The sequence below is a fragment of the Haliotis rufescens genome, unplaced genomic scaffold, assembly GCF_023055435.1.
Source record: "Haliotis rufescens isolate VD_foot unplaced genomic scaffold, xgHalRufe1.0.p SCAF_16, whole genome shotgun sequence".
Taxonomy (NCBI): Eukaryota; Metazoa; Mollusca; class Gastropoda; order Lepetellida; family Haliotidae; genus Haliotis; species Haliotis rufescens.
In genome coordinates this window covers 9,798,226-9,820,318 of record NW_025963846.1, presented here as the reverse complement: position 1 = coordinate 9,820,318, position 22,093 = coordinate 9,798,226, and the positions used below count along the sequence as shown (strand labels likewise).

The 22,093-nt window shown below is 42.7% G+C and overlaps 1 protein-coding gene across 9 annotated transcripts in view; it reads right to left on the bottom strand.

Annotated features, from left to right (window-relative positions):
- Window positions 1–337: 337 nt before the first annotated feature.
- LOC124134384 (calcium-dependent secretion activator 1-like) overlaps window positions 338–22,093 on the bottom strand; it is a 119,592-nt gene continuing 97,836 nt past the window's right edge. For all 9 annotated transcript variants that reach the window (XM_046499165.2, XM_046499189.2, XM_046499196.2 and 6 more), the window contains 9 exons: window positions 21,909–22,064; window positions 18,979–19,090; window positions 16,971–17,009; window positions 16,573–16,647; window positions 15,221–15,304; window positions 14,813–14,920; window positions 14,540–14,644; window positions 12,063–12,149; window positions 338–10,185 (listed from right to left, as the gene is read on the bottom strand). In XM_046499165.2, the coding sequence (XP_046355121.1) occupies window positions 10,087–10,185; window positions 12,063–12,149; window positions 14,540–14,644; window positions 14,813–14,920; window positions 15,221–15,304; window positions 16,573–16,647; window positions 16,971–17,009; window positions 18,979–19,090; window positions 21,909–22,064 (865 nt within the window). In that variant the 3' untranslated portion in view covers window positions 338–10,086. The remainder of the gene's footprint in view (window positions 10,186–12,062; window positions 12,150–14,539; window positions 14,645–14,812; window positions 14,921–15,220; window positions 15,305–16,572; window positions 16,648–16,970; window positions 17,010–18,978; window positions 19,091–21,908; window positions 22,065–22,093) is intronic.

Below are 22,093 nucleotides of genomic sequence, written 5' to 3'. Positions count from 1 at the left end.
CCTTTCTCAAGAAGCAACCTGTAGGTTTCCCTCTTCATTCACAGATAGTTGACACAGGCATGAGAACCCTTTCTATCCAATTCTTGGAGAAAGAGCATTGTAGGCACTAAGCTGGTGCCTCCTCTGCAGCCACTCCTGGTACCAGTCCTTGCCTACCAACACCTTCTCAACATGACAGCAATATTCCAGCTATATGACAACAGCCCATGAAACATTTAGCCTGGACCAGACAGACCACTGATTGACATCTTGTCAGCTCTTAGGACAAGGTAGCTGGGGACCAACTCTATCCTGGCCTATCAAACAAGTGCATTGTAGAAACAGACACAACAACTGGTTTCGACTGTGGAATGCTATTTATTTAATCTGCAAGTTGAAAACAAGTTATTGCACATTAGGTATAGTTAGTTTGCATATTGATAAATAGTGAACAGGAAGTAAATGAACTCAACAATAAGCATGCCTTGAGAAGGGAAAGTGTAGGGTTCTGAATGTGTAGCTACTGGGGGTGGCATCGTTTGAGCGGGGTTACTGTCTAAATCACATCGCTGCCTAGTACCAGCACCAAGACTCTTCCCCCCATCAGTGGAGTCCCTGGAGTGTCCAGACGAAGAGCCCTGGCTACCTAGTAACAGAACCAAGGCTCTCATCCATCAGTGTGGAGTCCCTGGAATGACCAGACGAAGAGCCCTGGCTACCTAATATCTACATGTAACATATAGGATGACACAGAGAAAGACAAGATATCGTAGCGTGAAGTATTGAGTTACACTATACTGTGCATGACACATCACCTACATTACTATTCCTATATAGTCTCAAGACTACTAGAAGTTTAGAAAATAGAATAATTTCAAACAGTGTGTTGAGAGTACCAAACCTATATAGAAACTCTTGTTCAGAAATTGACTTGATAAGATGGTACATGTTTGAAGTTTTCTCTCCAAAAGTTCTCTCATACTGACAGATCATGGCCAACATCATCATATCAGATAAACAAAACATTGAGCATTTTGATATTTGTTTAGTCTTTGATTAGTCAACGAACCGATAATCACACAAAAGATAATTCAGAGCAGAGAGTAGTATAGACACTGATACCAGTTACACATTAGGTTCTTGTTAGATTTAACATGTTTAATTTGAGCAACCGATTCCTTTCATACGTTAAAAAAATAAACACAAAGAATAGATTAAAATTAATATTGATACAAAGGTCAACCGAACGGAAAAATAAAGTCATAAATGTTATGGAAATAACGGTTATATCTTTCAAATTTACAAGGAAGTATTTTCCTGTCTAAGACTCACTGCATAAGGCAATGCTAAGTGGTGACTGATTTCCTCTTCCCCATCGGTATACATATATATTGAGATGTAGTAACAGATCTGAATAATGCAATATATTAGAAAATGTATGTATAATATACAAATATATTCAGCCATAGAGTCAAACTTTCAAACACAATAGTGTCAATACATAAACATTTCTGTAACTAGTAAAATCCTAGATATTTTTTATATTTGTATACTTATCCTTCATTACTCCTTAATGCATATTACTGCTTGTTCTTGACAGAAAAGAGTTGTGTGAAGGTCTTTGCTTGAAGAAGTTGTTCCAACTAGCTGAGAGGCCAACCCTATCACGCAGCTCCCACGTGACCAAAGGAAGTGACGTCACGGATCCTTACATTACTATGGAGTCCGGGCTTCGTGGGGAGGTAGATCTGCGATGGGTGGGTCCCTTTAGACGCAGTAATGCAGGATAATTATACAAATATAAAAAATATCTAGGATTTTACTAGATTTTTTACTTATCCTGCATTACTCCTTAATGCATCTTTATCGGACGGAACCGGAGGCGGGTGAACCTTCAGATGTGGACTTTCATCTTTTATTTCCAGACTCTGTTCCCTAGCCAATCCTAGGCTGTGTGGTCGGCTTCGGGTGACCATTCCATGTATGGGAACTTCCAATTCCCTCAGCCCGCCCTCGGCTGTGTAGTCGGCATCAGGTTACCACTCCATGTATGGGAAACTGCGCAGCCTGACAATAACTCTCGGTTAGGTCAAGACTGGAGTACCGAGCTGTATGTAAGTGGGGTATGAACCTTCTAGTCCAGGGCTTACGCCAGGGGAGGTCGAAAAGCCGGCTCTGGACTTGGAGGCGAGGTCAGTGACGTGTAGTAGAGGAGCCTGTTTGGCACTAGTGACGGACCGAGTTATGTGTGCCTAGCACATCCTCCAATGCGACATCTTGCATATGTCGACTGGCGACGAATGTGTTTGATCGCCAGAACACCTCTCCATGATGGCAAGTAGAGCTCAGTTGCTGTGTAGCCCCATAGTGGAGGCGATCGCCCGGGTCTCATGTGGGTTGTTAGAGCCTGGGGGTCCAATCCCGTGGCCTCATAGGCCTGGAGAATAAAGGCTCGGGATTTACGTCACGCGCCGATCCTCCGGAACTGCCCTTGAGTTTACGCTTGTGACCCAGATGGAGCATGAACTCGGCCAGGAAATGAGGTGATGCAGATTTGGGGTCTTGTTGCTTGCCCCTGCAAAAGCTCTCGAAGGATTGCCACTAATCATTACAGAGGCTCCTGGTGGTTGGGCGATATGCCATCTTGATGGCCCAAGCTGCTCTGGCCGAGTAGCCTTTGGCGTTCAGTGCCAATCTGGAAATGGCAGTGGGTCGGGCCATAGGCAGGGTGCCTGTTGGGCGCCATGCGTCTGTCTGGTTGACTGGATAGGCGCTGTTAAGATAGACGCAGTAGTGGTCGTCAGGGAGCTCTGGGTAGAAACTGAGACCAGGGGCCCGACATCATGGTAGTAATTGAGGTCAGGGAGTTGTCGTCTGAGATAGCCGATCTGGCTGTGGGCAATTACTCGGATAAGTCAGACATCTGGCGCCGGTGTTTTCCTGGCCTGTTGCGTTCTCCGTTTCCTGGACATACGGAGGTACCGTCTGAAAGCTGTGGGGAAAGCGGAGACATTCTGTACATCTATGACCCTGGGGACATTTAGATGTACAATAAAGGCACAGGGGGTGGGGATCCCACGCCGACATATTACGCCGGCACTTTGAGCATGAGGGCATGATATCTGCAATGAAGCAGTGTAAAATCACAATGCGTCCCCTCCCGATGATGTATGCTATAATTTGTGGGTAATCCCACTGCATGGGTTTATGAAACAATTATTACGACAAACGTAAGACAACATACAAAACGAAGACAAAATACTTGTGAGGGTATGCCAATGGAGGGGTACAAAGCAAGAAGAATATAGAACGCAAGCCAGTTAATAACTGGCCATGTAAAATATTCAAGATGGCTACTTGAAACAACAAGACACCTGGGTTTATCATTGTTTTCTTTCTTAAGAAAACGCCAGCAGGTGTACAAAAGTTATGCACATGTTAAAACATACAATGTTTCACAAGATACAAACCGTGTGCACAACACAAGCACATTGAACATTAACCCAAGAAGCAAAACATGTAAGGGTTTGAACAAGTTTATGCTACAGATCAAAAACGGGTCTTCTTTCAGCAAGTGACGAGAGTAATGTGAGGATCCGTGACGTCACTTCCTTTGGTCACGTGGGAGCTGCGTGATAGGGTTGGCCTCTCAGCTAGTTGGAACAACTTCTTCAAGCAGAGACCTTCACACAACTCTTTTCTCTGTCAAGAACAAGCAGTAATATGCATTAAGGAGTAATGCAGGATAAGTAAAAAATATAAAAAGTACAAAAATAATCACAAACCATGGAAAGAATAATACTTAATAATAAAACTGGATTTCTCGTAAACACAATAAACTTGTATAAAAAATCTACAATTATCCAACAGAAACAATGAGACAGTTGGGGCGAGTTAGAGCGACAGTACCTCATCTATAAACCGAACAACGGCTGGACACAAGGTCTAATGGTTTGACGACTCACTACCTTGTAATTGTCTGAACTAATCACTGTACTGAATAGCTGGTTAACTGTCGCCTTATCTAACATAGCTTTATACTACAATCGCAGTTGTCAATAAGATTGCATGGCTACAATAAATTGTAACAATATTGGATAAATATCCAGAAATATTACAAATCTATAACAGTACAATAGGCTATTGAGTTATACTGATTAACAAGTCAATATGCACCAACAAGGTCTTCATAGAGAAGGTTGAAGAGATATATGGGTAATTAAATAATTTGTTACTGGGATAGTATATTTGTGGGTATACTAACAGCGAGTCCCCTACCAAGAGCAACTCGTCCCGAGATTCTGGCTCTACTATATACAAAGACTGAGTCTACACTGATGGTCGGGTGGTGACTATCTACACTATGTCATTACACTAGGAAATATACAATAATCTACAAATCTTACATAAGTTACATATCATATCTAGGGGCAACATGGTAACAGTAACAGGTGAATGCCTCCAGCTTTGCTAGCTAATCCGGAAGAACCTACCATATTCGCCATATTAAGCGCCCCGCCTCAATTATCACCCCCTGACCACTTTCCAGACCCAAATGCAAGAAATCTTATAAGGGCCATGTACAAAGCCCATTGTTAACATGAGTCCGTATTTTCTTGTGTATAATACACATTTTTTACAGCAAATACATCCGTGTAGAAAGGGGTGCATATTATACATGGAGACATTGAGCTTGGACTTTCTAATGCCCACGTGAACACAATACCGCCGACATGTTAACACCGGAAACAGTAACAAACTCGTGAATGGTGTTAATAAACACTTTGTTTGTCAATTAAGCACCTGGGATGCTAAATATGGCGAATATGGTATACAGCGTTGATGATGTGTGAATATCTAGAATTTCTACCAGACTATTCTCTTCACAGACATATATCAAGAAAATTGTATGAGTTACACTCTGAATATCTGACAGCCAAACTGCTGTGAGTGAGCCCATGGATTAATTATACATAAGACTTTCAGCAGCAGCATCACTCATGGATGACCATAAACTCCATCAATTTTCACCATTATGATGATGCATTTCTGAAGTCTTTGATATTTTTATTAGACATTAGAAGTTATCACATTATGTAAATACTTAGTAATTTATGCTAACGGGATGGCTCGTCATGGGAATATCAAAAACATAATTGATGAAGACTGAACTATCTGCTTCTCTTCAGGATCAATCAGGCTCCTCTTGTTACAGGTGCAACTTAGGTATGGATTTAATCAATGCATATTACACTTGTCCAAACTAATTCAAGAAACTAAGACTAAAAATGGTTTGCAGTCGAGAAACTTACACTAAAAACTGTTCCCAGTAAAGAAACTAAAAGTAAACACAGTTACCAGTCAAGAAACTAAGACGGTTCCCAGTCTAGATGCTGAGACAGTTTCCAGTCAAGAAACTAAGATGGTTCCCAGTCTAGAAGCTGAGACAGTTCCCAGTCAAGAAACTAAGATGGTTCCCAGTTTAGAAGCTGAGACAGTTTCCAGACAAGAAACTAAGATGGTTCCAAGTCTAGAAGCTGAGACAGTTCCCAGTCAAGAAACTAAGATGGTTCCAAGTCTAGAAGCTGAGACAGTTCCCAGTCAAGAAACTAAGATGGTTCCAAGTCTAGAAGCTGAGACAGTTCCCAGTCAAGAAACTAAGATGGTTCCAAGTCTAGAAGCTGAGACAGTTAACAGTCAAGAAACTAAGATGGTTCCCAGTTAAGAAGCTGAGACAGTTCCCAATCAAGAAACTAAGATGGTTCCAAGTCTAGATGCTGAGACAGTTTCCAGATAAGAAACTAAGACGGATCCCAGTCAAGAAACTAAGACGGATCCCAGTCAAGAAACTAAGACGGTTCCTTGTTTTCCAGGTGTTGCTCATTTTCCACAGGATTTGTGACAGATCTGACAGGCATGGACATGAAGGGGGCCTGTGATCTGTGAGGATGGAATTAGATGCCAATGTGTTAGACATGCAGGTCAAAGTGTGTTGGGCAGAAAAGCAGGAAGCAATGCCTTAAAGGTACATCACCAGTTTGAAGATGGCTGGTTAGACATACACCATACTCACTGGCTCCAGATACGACATACAAGCTTAATCCACACATGAAACAGAACAAGTAATAGGGATGGATAACATCGGATTCATACTGATGTCTACGGCAACTTGATAAATGTATGTATTTTACCATTTGGGAACAATAATGTGTGAGCAGTATGCACAGTGTCTGTGACAGAGTCATGGAGTGAGGGCGTGAGGGAGTTGGGTTTAATGCCAATTTGAACAGTATTTTTAGTTATATTGTGGTGTGGCAGCTTGAGGTGGGAGGAAAACCCAAAGTGATGCAGGTCTGAGATGTTTTCCACTTTGGTGAAGCATGGGTATGGTGCTGACAAATGTCTGTGATACTTGCAATACAGCGCCAATATGTCAACTGACAGGACAAGGCACATTCTGCCTCCACTAGGCACCACAAGGCAGGTGGTGTCTCTGTACTTACTTGCATGTTAGGTCTCACTTGTTATATTTCATGGCTTATTGTGTTTTTGCTGACATATAAGACCAATCACTTCTCATTCATGGGAAACATTCGATGTTTGTCACAGACAGGATATTTTGCAATCACTGCTTCAAAACAAACATGTAAGAGGGCTGGTGATGTGGGAGGGAGGTTAGAGGGCTGGTGATGTAGGAGGGAGGTTAGAGGGCTGGTGATGTGGGATGGAGTTTGGGCTGGTGATGTGGGAGGGAGTTTAGAGGGCTGGTGATGTGGGAGGGAGGTTAGAGGGCTGGTGATGGAGGGAGTTTAGAGGGCTGGTGATGTGGGAGGGAGGTTAGAGGGCTGGTGATGTGGGAGGGAGTTTAGAGGGCTGGTGATGTGGGAGGGAGTTTAGAGGGCTGGTGATGTGGGAGGGAGTTTAGAGGGCTGGTGATGTGGGAGGGAGGTTAGAGGGCTGGAGATGTGGGGGGGAGTTTAGAGGGCTGGTGATGTGGGATGGAGGTTAGAGGGCTGGAGATGTGGGAGGGAGTTTAGAGGGCTGGTGATGTGGGATGGAGTTTGGGCTGGAGATGTGGGAGGGAGCTTAGAGGGCTGGTGATGTGCCTTTAACTAACTATACCTAGGCTAATGAGCGAGCGCCAGGTGACTACAACAGGTAGGGCTACCAGCACTGGGCGTGACATCAGTCAACAACACATGGTTCAGACAGTTCAACAAACATTTCGTACTGCATAACTCATCATCTACAATACTAAAGTGGTTGCATATTTTAAATGAATACTCTTTAATAACCAGTGTAAACCTATGCACAGTTTAACACAATATAATATCAGTTGTTTCCATTGATATCTCTGGCAAAAATAAAACAAGTACAAAACTCAAATTAATAACTATCCCCACAAACCAGAGCATTTCAATTAAACAACATACCGGGGTAATGTCTCACCTTTCACAAATCAAACACAAAACACTTTATTTCTCATACATGTGGTTGCTACTTCCATTTCCACATAATGTACACCATATTGTTTCACTGAAACCCAGTGGGATGAGGGGTTTTCTCTAGAATAATCTACCGAGCAGGTGCTTGCTCTTCATGCAACCACATTATCAAGTATAAATAACTGTTTCTATTTACAAAAAAGACTTTCCACTCAATCTCTATAGAATAAATAATGTAAATTGTACAATTGACAACTGTATAAGGTTATCACGAAGGAACAGAAAATATTGCACAATTCTCACAATCATTGAAAATCTTGAAACTTTAGAAGATAAAATTTTCAGTAAATCAACATAGTGTATTGAATCCTGAGGCAACAACCTTGTGTGAACATGACTCCACTAGTACCACACAATGTCAACACTCACCATCTTGTTGGATACAGGATAGCACACTTGAGGGTACCACAGTACTCTTTATTTCCAGATTCCCTTAGGTAATGAATATATACTAGGATTAATGTCCAGTTACATTAATGAATGGAATGGTTTACAAGATATTCACATCATGGAATTAAACTTATCTTGTAGCAAATGTTTAAGAGGGTGCCAAGTTTTATTTTCGTGTTTGTCATTGCTGATTAGGATTTCAACTTGTAACTCAAACAGATACACAATGCCTAATTTCTTTCATTACAAATCCTCATTGCAAAAACATACTACTTTATTAAAAAATCCACACACTCAACAATACAGAGTTTTCTCCCTTTAAAAAGGTGCCATGTATGTAACGAGTGTGTATGGTTTTAGCATTACTCCCATGCTGGGAACAAAGACTGGACTATCCCACAGATTTTCTGTGTGAAGAAAAATTTGTAATAATGCAAAAAGGTTCTTTTGAAAGATTTTCTGAAGTTATACGGTTTCAGCAAACAGAGGGCAAACCTGAAAACTATAGCCCCACAAGGAGTGTGGTCCAGGGTGCATGTCGACAGAGGTGTCATGGAGAACTACTAGCTTGTACAATAGAAGAATTTAGGGATCACATGTATCACATTTTCACTCAAGAACACACAAAACACAACAAGTTTAAGGTTTAACCTCAGTTGACAAGGAACTATCATAAAACAGTCAACAAAACATCATAAAAATGCATGGCATGTAACAAAACATTTCCCCAAACAAAGTTGTATATCACTTGGAATGATTATGTTCTATGTAACAACGGAATGGATGCTGGTGCAGTCCGACCCAACTGCGGCGGGAGTAGATCCACACACATCACTACAACTCACGACACAAGAATTCAGGTACAAAACTGTCCTAGAAAGGCCTACAATTCACTTCAGTATACACTCATAATCACTGAAACTATTAAAAAATGACTCTACCAACACAATGGTCTTAAGATGGTAAACAGTTTGTCAATATTACAAATATGTATCTGTGTTCTTCTTGACGGCTAACTGTGGGACTCTTAATGCCTAACTGTGGCTCTTAATTCCTAACTGTGTGGCTCTTAATTCCTAACTGTGTGGCTCTTAATGCCTAAATGTGTGACTCTTAACGCCTAACTGTGTGACTCTTAACGCCTAACTGTGTGACTCTTAATGCCTAACTGCATGACTTTAAATTCCTAACAGTGAGACTCTCTTTTATGTGCCTGTGCATGATGAATGACTACATTACTGTGTGAAGAAGGCATTTTGTTCTTAAGCTCTTACCTAGATTCTGAATAACTGAGTCTTCACACAGGTTCTGCTGTACATGATGACCAGTTGATATCTATGGGAATATCAGTACCCTTTCAATGATGTGGTGGCAACACTGCATTTCCAGCCCAATGTAAGGTAGCTGACTTCTAATGAGTGACTTTAACTGTGGTGTAGCCTGAAGGAGCTAGTCTAACTTGGACAGGACAGCTGATGGAACGCTTTCGCTAAACATTGGATGGAACACTACGACTAAATAGCCAATGGAATGCTTTGCCTTACTAACAGCTGATGGAACGTTATGACTTTACAGCTGATGGAACATTATGGCTTAACAGCTGATGGAACGTTATGGCTTAACAGCTGATGGAACCTAATGGCTTAACAGCTGATGGAACCTAATGGCTTAACAGCTGATGGAACCTAATGGCTTAAAGGTAGATGGAATGTAATGACAATACATTGTAATATGAAAAGTTGACATTTTTAACAGCCTTGTTCTAATACAAACTTATGAGATTTGATACACTTGTGACTTGACGATAATCTACTGAATGAGATCATATTCCACACACCTTCAGAAGAAAGCACTCAATGGATTGGATTAATGTTATGTGTTTGAGGAGATGATAGCAATTTTGACTACATTAATGCTGAGAGCCGTTAGCATGGTCTGACTAATAGCAAGGACGAATCTACTGCATGACTTTCTTCATCCACCTATTGGACCTTTGTGGCTTGGTCTGTCCAACACTGTGGTGAAGGATGTGTCTGCAGACAGTGCTGGCTGGTGAACATGTCTGCAGACATTCCGTCTCAGTTCCATACTGACACATTGCAATAAACTGACACCATATTATCTTTAAGGACAACTTTGTCCATGTCGGGGGACGCTGCCCAGCCTGAATGTCAGGCCGACCCAAGATCAGAGACCGGCAGCTCTACAGCGTCTAGTCTGACTCATCTCCGCTGTCGTTGTGCACCTTCCCCAGGAATGTTGTGCGACTGCTGCTTTCTGATTGTGTCACTGATTGGGTGGCCTCCTCAACCTATACAATAAAATACACAGTCAGCAACCTTGATAAAAAATCTAGCAGTCTGATTATAGTATTAATAAATTTGTTACAAGTTATGTTGTCGCAGTCAGCTATATTACAATCTATCACGACAAAATGTAAATCATCAAGTCTGGACCAGGGACCCATTTGACACAGAATCCCCACAAGGAGACAAGTATGCGCCACTTGAGGCCTGTTCTTACACAGAATCCCCACAGGGAGACAAGCATGTGCCACTGGAGGCCTGTTCTGACACAGAATCCCAACAGGGAGACAAGCATGTGCCACTGGAGGCCTGTTCTGACACAGAATCCCCACAGGGAGACAAGCATGTGCCACTGGAGGCCTGTTCTGACACAGAATACCCACAGGGAGACAAGCATGTGCCACTGGAGGCCTGTTCTGACACAGAATCCCCACAGGGAGACAAGCATGTGCCACTGGAGGCCTGTTCTTACACAGAATCCCCACAGGGAGACAAGCATGTGCCACTGGAGGCCTGTTCTGACACAGAATCCCCACAGGGAGACAAGCATGTGCCACTGGAGGCCTGTTCTGACACAGAATCCCCACAGGGAGACAAGCATGTGCCACTGGAGGCCTGTTCTTACACAGAATCCCCACAGGGAGACAAGCATGTGCCACTGGAGGCCTGTTCTTACACAGAATCCCCACAGGGAGACAAGCATGTGCCACTGGAGGCCTGTTCTGACACAGAATCCCCACAGGGAGACAAGTATGTGCCACTGGAGGCCTGTTTTGACACAGAATCCCCACAGGGAGACAAGCATGGGCTACTGGAGGCCTGTTCTAACACAGAATCCCCACAGGGAGACAAGCATGTGCCACTGGAGGCCTGTTCTTACACAGAATCCCCACAGGGAGACAAGCATGTGCCACTGGAGGCCTGTTCTGACACAGAATCCCCACAGGGAGACAAGTATGTGCCACTGGAGGCCTGTTTTGACACAGAATCCCCACAGGGAGACAAGCATGGGCTACTGGAGGCCTGTTCTAACACAGAATCCCCAAAGGTTGACAAGCATGGGCTACTGGAGGCCTGTTCTGATACAGAATCCCCACAGGGAGACAAGCATGCGCCACTGGAGGCCTGTTCTGACACAGAATCCCCATTGGGAGACAAGCATGGGCTACTGGAGGCCTGTTCTGACATAGAATCCCCATAGGGAGACAAGCATGGGCTACTGGAGGCCTGTTCTGACACAGAATCCCCATAGGGAGACAAGCATGGGCTACTGGAGGCCTGTTCTGACACAGAATCCCCATAGGGAGACAAGCATGGGCTACTGGAGGCCTGTTCTGACACAGAATCCCCACAGGGAGACAAGCCTGCGCCACTGGAGGCCTGTTCTGACACAGAATCCCCATTGGGAGACAAGCATGGGCTACTGGAGGCCTGTTCTGACATAGAATCCCCATAGGGAGACAAGCATGGGCCACTGGAGGCCTGTTCTGACACAGAATCCCCATAGGGAGACAAGCATGGGCCACTGGAGGCCTGTTCTGACACAGAATCCCCACAGGGAGACAAGCATGGGCTACTGGAGGCCTGTTCTGACACAGAATCCCCATAGGGAGACAAGCATGGACTACTGGAGGCCTGTTCTGACACAGAATCCCCATAGGGAGACAAGTATGGGCTACTGGAGGCCTGTTCTGACACAGAATCCCCACAGGGAGACAAGTATGGGCTACTGGAGGCCTGTTCTGACACAGAATCCCCACAGGGAGACAAGCATGGGCTACTAGAGGCCTGTTCTGACACAGAATCCCCACAGGGAGACAAGCATGGGCTACTAGAGGCCTGTTCTAGCCTGGAGACAGCATTTGAGTTGTGGGTCACAAACCTGCAGCCGGCTGCAGATGGTGGTGTAGGTCTTGCAGTTGAGGACATTTTCAGGCACACCTTGCAGCTCGAAGTCGGAGAAACATTTCTGTTAAAAAACACACAATAAATTGGTTTCAAATAGACAAACAAGAGTCATCAGGCGATGACACATCCCCCCCAACCCCCTGATCTGGTGGACTTTGGAAATGGAGTTTGACTACTAACACCCAACTTTTGGCTCATTGCCACTGGATACCTTCGGTTAAGAGAAGAAAAATGATTTTTTTAGGGTAAAACATCATTTATACATATCATAATTCATACTAATTGTTTATTTCTTCTCATTCTCAAAAGATAGTGGAAACTTCCTGTGCTGTGCACCCATCTCACCCAAATGCACCTTCACATGCGCAGGCACAACAGAACCACTTGACCAAGCTATGTGATTCATCATTCTCTCCATTTTCCTACTCTTTACTGGCCGAAAATCACATCAAGGAAAGCAGGGACTGCTGGGTGGGTGCTTCAGCGTATGAGTCAGGGTAAGTATGACTGATATTTTACCCTAAAAAAATAATATTTTACCATATCCTGACTCAAAGGGCTCACAGTTGGTGGTGGGTCTCACCTCGATATGTGATTCTGACATTGTCTGTTTTGATGGTAGGGGTGGAGAGACATTACTCTAAGGAGGAGAGGCCTGCCCTGTTGATGGTCATGAGACAGTTGAGCTGGTAGGGGTGGAGAGACATTACTCTAAGGAGGAGAGGCCTGCCCTGTTGATGGTCATGAGACAGTTGAGCTGGTAGGGGTGGAGAGACATTACTATAAGGAGGAGAGGCCTACCCTGTTGATGGTCATGAGACATTTGAGCTGGTAGGGGTGGAGAGACATTACTATAAGGAGGAGAGGACTTCCCTGTTGATGGTCATGAGACAGTTGAGCTGGTAGGGGTGGAGAGACATTACTATAAGGAGGAGAGGACTTCCCTGTTGATGGTCATGAGACAGTTGAGCTGGTAGGGGTGGAGAGACATTACTATAAGGAGGAGAGGACTTCCCTGTTGATGGTCATGAGACAGTTGAGCTGGTAGGGGTGGAGAGACATTACTATAAGGAGTAGAGGACCTACCCTGTTGATGGTCATGAGACAGTTGAGCTGGTAGGGGTGGAGAGACATTACTATAAGGAGTAGAGGACCTACCCTGTTGATGGTCATGAGACAGTTGAGCTGGTAGGGGTGGAGAGACATTACTATAAGGAGGAGTAGAGGACCTACCTTGTTGATGGTCATGAGACAGTTGAGCTGGTAGGGGTGGAGAGACGTTACTATAAGGAGTAGAGGCCTACCCTGTTGATGGTCATGAGACATTTGAGCTGGTAGGGGTGGAGAGACATTACTATAAGGAGTAGAGGACCTACCCTGTTGATGGTCATGAGACAGTTGAGCTGGTAGGGGTGGAGAGACATTACTATAAGGAGTAGAGGCCTACCCTGTTGATGGTCATGAGACATTTGAGCTGGTAGGGGTGGAGAGACATTACTATAAGGAGGAGAGGCCTACCCTGTTGATGGTCATGAGACAGTTGAGCTGGTAGGGGTGGAGAGACATTACTCTAAGGAGGAGAGGCCTACCCTGTTGATGGTCATGAGACAGTTGAGCTGGTAGGGGTAGAGAGACATTACTATAAGGAGGAGAGGCCTACCCTGTTGATGGTCATGAGACAGTTGAGCTGGCAGGGGTGGAGAGACATTACTCTAAGGAGGAGAGGCCTACCCTGTTGATGGTCATGAGACAGTTGAGCTGGTAGGGGTGGAGAGACATTACTATAAGGAGTAGAGGCCTACCCTGTTGATGGTCATGAGACAGTTGAGCTGGTAGGGGTGGAGAGACATTACTATAAGGAGGAGAGGCCTACCCTGTTGATGGTCATGAGAGTTGAGCTGGTAAGGGTGGAGAGACATTACTATAAGGAGGAGAGGCCTACCCTGTTGATGGTCATGAGATAGTTGAGCTGGTAGGGGTGGAGAGACATTACTATAAGGAGGAGAGGCCTGCCCTGTTGATGGTCATGAGACAGTTGGGTTGGTAGGGGTGGAGAGACATTACTATAAGGAGGAGAGGACCTACCCTGTTGATGGTCATGAGACAGTTGAGCTGGTAGGGGTGGAGAGACATTACTATAAGGAGGAGAGGCCTACCCTGTTGATGGTCATGAGACAGTTGAGTTGGTAGGGGTGGAGAGACATTACTATAAGGAGGAGAGGCCTACCCTGTTGATGGTCATGAGACAGTTGAGCTGGTAGGGGTGGAGAGACATTACTATAAGGAGGAGTAGAGGACCTACCCTGTTGATGGTCATGAGACAGTTGAGCTGGTAGGGGTGGAGAGACATTACTATAAGGAGGAGTAGAGGACCTACCCTGTTGATGGTCATGAGACAGTTGAGCTGGTAGGGGTGGAGAGACATTACTATAAGGAGGAGTAGAGGCCTACCCTGTTGATGGTCATGAGACAGTTGAGCTGGTAGGGGTGGAGAGACAGGTCCAGTCTGTCAGTCAGCCAGTCACACATCATCTTCATCTGATCACTGTACCATTGCTGTAAACAAACAGTACAACACATCAAGCAGGATACGTGTCACAACATTCAAGTCAGACTGCACAGCTGGCAGAGACATAATTTGATTTTCCTATTATCACTTTGTCTTTACATTTACATAATTCCACAACTAGAAGGTACATGATGCACACAGACATATATAACTACCTCAAACAACGTGAGAGTGTAGAGTTCATCAGTGATCTTCTGTCTCATCTGATCCAGGTTACCTCGCATGAAGTCAACATAGGACTTGCCCAACTCGTCTACAGGTTTCTACAAAACACATTGTACACTCTTGACATCTTGCATGGCATCTTTAATTCAAATCAAATCAAAGTATCATACCCAGTGAGTAAGTTGGGCTTGGTTTGAGGCAGGTGTTAGGTAAGTCAAAAGTGAACTTGGAAAAATATGTTTATGATTTTAATGAAACCAACAAGCATGGGTACATGATCAAATCTAGGATTTGAAAGGACGACAGCAAATTGAGATGTCTGACCCACCCATGCTTCCCTACACACTTCGTAAGTCAGGCTTTGTTATTTCAAGATGGGTATGTTTTAGGGTACTGACTGTAAGAGAGAGAATGGAAGCAAAGAACGTTCCCTCGTCGTATCTGGCCAGCTTGCTCAGTACGGACTCCAGCACGGACAGGAACTGCAATGCAGGATTACACACACATCAACATACGTCATCACACGTCAACACATGTCAACATAAGGTGGACTTGCTGTACATAGGGATCAAGGGCTAACGAGTACTTGCAATACACAATTGAACTCAACATACATCCACATACACTTTTAATACCAATACACTTATAATGCTGTACAATGATATCAGTGGCTAGATGCTCAAGTTGATGATACTACAAGTTGTGAAAATTATCAAATACTCATCACCTGGTAATGGTATGTTCTACTGAGTGCAAGATTCAAGCTTCTGACCAGACAGAATTAAAATAACAAGTCACACGGCAGTTTTCCAGTCAGGGACTTGGTCTAAGGTGCCAGATCTCACTGAATCACTTACTGATTGAGATTCAACAAGCTCAATGGTACCTTCAGCTACCGTATTCGAGATAATAAGCGCCCTGCTCTAATAAGCGCCCACGGCGATATTTGCTAATATATTGGCGAGTGAACAATCTCAATTAGCACCCCTTCTGATTGATCAATGTACATAAGACTTATTCATTCACGTATAATACGCACTCGTGTGTTATATGCACCCTTAATTATGGGCAATTTAATCCTGGAAAAATATATATGTCGTATATAAACATTTCAAGTTGTCAGCATAAACCACGAAATTTACGTACTTTCAACTCTGTTTTTTTCACCAAAATAATATTCCAATAAGAGCCCCCTATTTCTAATTTTGAGAGCGCCCTAGGTGCTTATTACGTCGAATACGGTCAGTAGGATGGTGCTACTATGAGTTTAGAAAGAGTAAAACAGTCTTTGAGTTATGCTCCAGGAACAAACCCTATACTCATTTGAACTGGTTGGGTAACCAATTTGTTGTAAAGAAACTGGACAAAATAAACAAATTGAAACTTGCTAAATAGCAAAAGGCAGCAGTTCATGGCTAGGCTAATATATATGTGCAATGTTTGCAAAATTCATTTATGGACAGTTACATTTGGTAAAACATGTGTATACTACTATTCATTTGGTTTAAAATTATTTAAAGCATTGTTAAGAAACAGATTTGAAGTTAAAACACCCAAATGTAAAGAAACATGAGGGTTAAAAAAAAATTGAATACCCACTAAAAATTGTGGATGCGCAATAGAAATCAAACCCATGGGTAAAATACCCAAATAACCAAAAGCTTATCTGTAGCTCTGGGCCCAATTCCAACTTGGAATCCCCCACGCAGGTGTGAGGTACCAACACTGGCATATATGGCTATTTACCCACCTTCTCCACAAGACACTTGACCATCTGCACCTGGACTCTCTCCAGGAACTCGTCAATCTTGGTGTGATACTGGTGCTGAAACAATATAGGCAATACATGGCAGGCAAGCAGCGTCCCATGCTGTCGATCTCACACACTGTAACCTTTACACCCTCAATAGTCAGGCACGGGCTACTGGGGACGTTAGCAAGTCTGATTCAAGTATATTTTAACAAAATTGTGAAGCTGAGATTGTTGTTGTAAACTTCAAAATATTGTCACAGAGTAGCTCATAATTTAACCCTGTGGTAGTGCTAACTCATAAACACAGTCATAACACAAATTTACTTTGTAAAACGGCTTGGAATGTTTTAATCTCTACATGCAACTAATAGAGGTGACTGTCAAATCGTTCTTACCATATTTGATCCACTGTCCAAGGCACACAGATGAAGAGCCTGAGGAAGGAACAAGGTGACATGTACATACACAGTCACTCAGTAGTCATGAAACCCAATACTCATTCTTATTAGTGTTGCGACGATACACCACTGCATCGGTGGATTCTCGATTTTTTACTTCTTTATACAAGTATCGATGACAGTTGCACACTAAGTAAACAGTATCGATTCTTACCTTAAATGTTTTCATGAATAAGTGTTACACCAAAAACTAATTACTAGTGAAAATGAGAAGTGAAAACGTAAATATTTTCATCCATTGCACCATACCTGACACTGCCAACTGTTAATCATTAGTGTGCCAGGTATTTAGCAATCCTGTCTATGAAAAAGATGGCTTACACACCACAGATAAGTGCACATGCAAGTTCTATGGTTTGTTGTTTAACGCCGCACTCAGCAATAGTCCAGCTATATGACGGCGGTCTGTAAATAATTGAGTCTGGACCAGACAATCCAGTGATCGACATCATGAGCATCAATCCACGCAATTGGTACCGATGACATGCATCAACCAAGTCAGCGAGCCTGACCATCCGATCCTGTTAGTCGCCTCTTACGACAAGCATAGTCGCCTTTTACAGCAAGCATGGGTTGCTGAAGACCTATTCTACCCCAGATCTTCACGGGTTGCACATGCAAGTATCGTGATACATATCGGACCATGAGCAAGGTCACACAATACGTATTGGATCGCACAGTTGGTGTATCGTCCCAGCCCTACTTCTTATGGATGAAGATAAATGAGTCATTTCAGCTTTAAGTGAAGGAGGGACTGAAGAGCTGCATGTTGACACTTACAGCTTTGTTGAAACCCACAGGCATGGGTGCTCACCAACTAAGACTCACAATCAGAGTGAATCTGGCATTTGAAACACCTATCATAGGATTGTGGTACGCCTAAGGAATGCAACTCTGCACATCATCACCTTATACGACTGAGGCTTGTATCATGTCCGAGATCAATTCAAGTGTAGACATATTTTCAGGCTTATATCGCCACCAACACTTATGATTAGATTGATGTGTTATACTGGAAGGAGTAGTATGAGTGGTATTGCCTCTGTAAATTTCATTTGAAGTAGATTTAAGTTTCTTGCTTTGTAACTATTTTTGTAAAACTAGTGTGGTCAGCTATGACGACGTTATTCAAACTTCAAAGACTTTTGTGCCTTTCGTGGAATTAACGTCACACGAAATGATTTATAAAGATATTTCCCATCAATATTACAAAATAAGAATAATAAATAATGTCACATACCCATGCAAAGTAATGACAAATGTGAGCCCACTAGCCTAAATGACTTGGTCAACCCAATGAAACCCAGCGATTTACAAATGTGGGCCCACCTGTTTCGATCACTATAAGACGGGAACAATGTGGGCCCACATTTTAGAAAATGGTTATAAGTAAGCCAAGCTAATGAAGCTTAGCGATTTTTTAATGTGGTCCCCCTGCTGCAATCACTATGATGGAAGAACGTCTACCCACTAGGCGATATACAAATGTGGGCCCACTTGTTTCGATCACCATATATGACGGGAACAATGTGGGCCCACATTTTAGAAAATGGTTATCAGCACTAAACTAATCTTAGAAGATGTACGGATGGAAACATAAATATATAATGCATTCAAACATCTAATTAAGAATACATTGTACCTTAGGGATAAGCTGGGCATTTAATAGCTGGACCAACATCGTACAGCGTGGGTGATGCCATTTCTCGCAAACACAAAAACAATGGAGATAGCTCCCGTTTGAAATTAGAGTGACCTCTCTTTCCCAATATGAACCACTGATAATGTACAGCACCCACCTAGGACCATGCACAACACCCCCTAGGACCATGTACAACACCTCCTAGAACCTTGTAGAATCCCCTCATGGACCCTATACATGCACCCAGAATACAAGGACAGAAAGGTGGCAACTGGAGCCTAGATGTGTGAAGTGAACACATACCTTGTTCTTGCAGTCGATGATGACGTTCATCTGGGTACAGATCTCGGAGTAGGTGTTGTAGTCTGTTCCCTTCCCACCCTTCCTCAGCCAGCTCTCAAACGCCTTCAGCGTTCTGTATCATAACATGTTACACCTTGAAGTTTCCCACATTTGCAGTACTAAGCAAGTTTCATTATTGACATATTTTGAGTGTCACAGGGTTTTTCTCCCCATCAGTGTAAAATTTAAAAAACAGCTTCAAAGATGCTTTAGGTCCAAATTCTCCAGTTCACACAACCAGAAGCTTGCTTATCAAAAGTATCATCAGTGAACAGTAAGATACATTGGACTCTTCAGTACCATGTGTGTTTCGTGGGATCGAAAGGTATTTGTTTTTCAAGTGTGACCGAGAACACTCATAATGATGTTTAGGAGTGCCGTTTGGGATTCAAGTATGCCAAAAGAAGAATGCTTTTGTTCTACATTTGAACTCCGTGAACATCATTGAACATGAGCAAGAAAACAGGGACTTGTACTTTATAACAGTTGCCCCTTTCATTCCATGTCACTGACCCTTTTCAAGTTCCGAATCGCCAGATTTAATTTGTGTATGACACAAAGGGTGTTCATATGTTCATTTTCCATGTACCGTATGAGACGTAATAAGCGCCCCGCTTCAATAAGCGCCCACAGCAATATTTGCTAATATATTGGCTAGTGAACAATCCAAATAAGCACCTCTTCCGATTGATCAATGTACACAAGACTTATTTATTAGCGTATAATACGTACTCGTCTGTTATATGCACTAGAGGTATAACATTACGGGAGGGTCGCGATAAGATACGTATCGCAATACAGGGGTCGTGATACGATACGTATCACGATACAGTGTTTACTGGTACAAGCTAAGCCAAGTTGATGTCTTTCTGCTCTCTAAAAGATGTGACAAGTACAGTTGAAGAAGATATAAGGTGTTATTTACTGTTATAGCATCTTGTCAGAAATACAGTATGTTTTACTGAAACAACAAACTGGCTTTGAAACTGTTAAACGTATTTCATGTTTAAAAGTACCGTATTTTCTTGAGTATAGTGCGCACCCTCCTCTAGCAGGTTCAATATTTTGGAAAAAAAAGAAATTTGAATATTATGCGCAGAAAAAATTTACACCGTACCCCTTCAGCGAAGTCCGGCAAACGAACGTGTGATGAGAAACTTTGTCAGTACAAATTCGAAATTTTAGATAAAAAATCACCAGACATGTTGATTAACCGTTTAAATTGTATTTTTTGTTCAGCTAGGCATTGTTTTATATCCAGGGATTAAGATTACCTTGTGTATTTTCTCGTAAACTAAGCCGGACACAGCAATCAGCTGTACACACATTTTCTTGGAATCTACTGGTGATTCGGTCAAGACACACCCAATGATATAACTTAACAGGATTTTAATGCAAGGATCGGCAAAAGTTGTATCTGAAACTATTTTTTTTATCAGGAATAATATATTCCAATATCTTGTTAATTTAGATGCAGCTTTTACTAAACATATTTAAAATAATAATAACCCTAAGCGAAGTAGCTGATCGCTATTGCCGGGTATTATTTTTTACATGGAACCAGTCTGACCAGTCACCGTCAAGGCTCCCGTGCACGTGATCGCGAGATCGCGAGAATTACCTGTTGACATAGAATTGTCCAACAAAAAAAAAAATGACTTTTAACGAATCAAAGTATGGCATTTATGATATATGTATCCATTCTCTGTCAACTAGAGTTTGTTTCAAGGCGTCAATAGCGGTAACCTGACCGTGGTTGCTGTTAATAACGGTGAGTTGTGCGATCTTCCGATTGCTTCACACACGATTTCGCCGAAATTAATTAAAACAATATTAAAAGGATTTTGAATAAAATTGATGAAATAAGTTACAAACATAAGTCCAGATATACAAAGAACACTTTTTCTAGCCAGACAGTGTAATTACATGACTAATTTGCGTACTTCAGTATGGATTTGTTGACATGGTATTTCCGGTGTTACGTGCTCACGGTAATGTCTTTCCATGGGGGAAAAAACATCAAAACTCATTAATTCGTGTATACTGGCACCCCCTTCTACACAGCTATTTTTTGGAGAGAAAAAAGTGCGCACTATACTCAAGAAAATACGTAAGTAAAACTGTGTTATGAAAATATCGTATGTATCGCGATACATGCTTTCCAAATCGATGCATCGTATCGTGGGCTGTGCATCGGGATACAATACTGTATCGCTGTATCGTTACACCACTAATATGCACCCTTAATTATGGGCAATTAAATTCTGGAAAAATATATCTGTCGTACATAAACATTGCAGGCTGTCAGCATAAACCACGAAATTTATGTTTCAACTCTGTTTTCTCTCTCACCTAAATGATGTTCTAATAAGAGCCCCCTATTTCTAATTTTGAGAGCGCCCTGGGCGCTTATTACGTCGAATACGGTATTTGTCCAGTTTACTTGTGTGAAAGCATATTTGGCACTGGCAATATTACAGGATTCCTCAAACTTAACTCCAATAAATGATTCAATCTATGCACTACTAGTCATATCACTTGTGCAGAAAGGGAATTCCACTGTGATGAAATTAGGTTACACACAACTCTCTGTCATGCTACATTCTGCTATGTCTTGATGGAAATCTGTGAGTGGCCGAGTGAGCTGAAAGGGCGGATCCAGCATTTTTGAAAGGGAGGGGTCTAAAATATCAAAACACTCTCAGTCAATTTTACTGCCTACAAACACTACATTTGGTGGGGTCCGGACCTCCTGGACCCCCTCTGGATCCGCCTATGAGCTGGTTTTAATCCCACTTTGAATAGTATCTCAGTCCTAGTTATGTTGCTTCAAAGCACACCAAAAAAAATAAAAAATTGTATATCAGCTAAATTAATGAAAGCATGTTTACCTCTTGGCTGCTGCTTCTATCATGTCGGCGGCCATGAGCTTGAGGCGATGGTCCAGATGCTCGGCGAACACTTCCTCGGGCCAGTGCAGGTCTCGGATGAAAGACTGCAGGGCGTCCAGCTTCCACAGCATGTCTTCCGACGTTCCACACCCATTCCTGGATGCAGCATGATATTTATTACATAA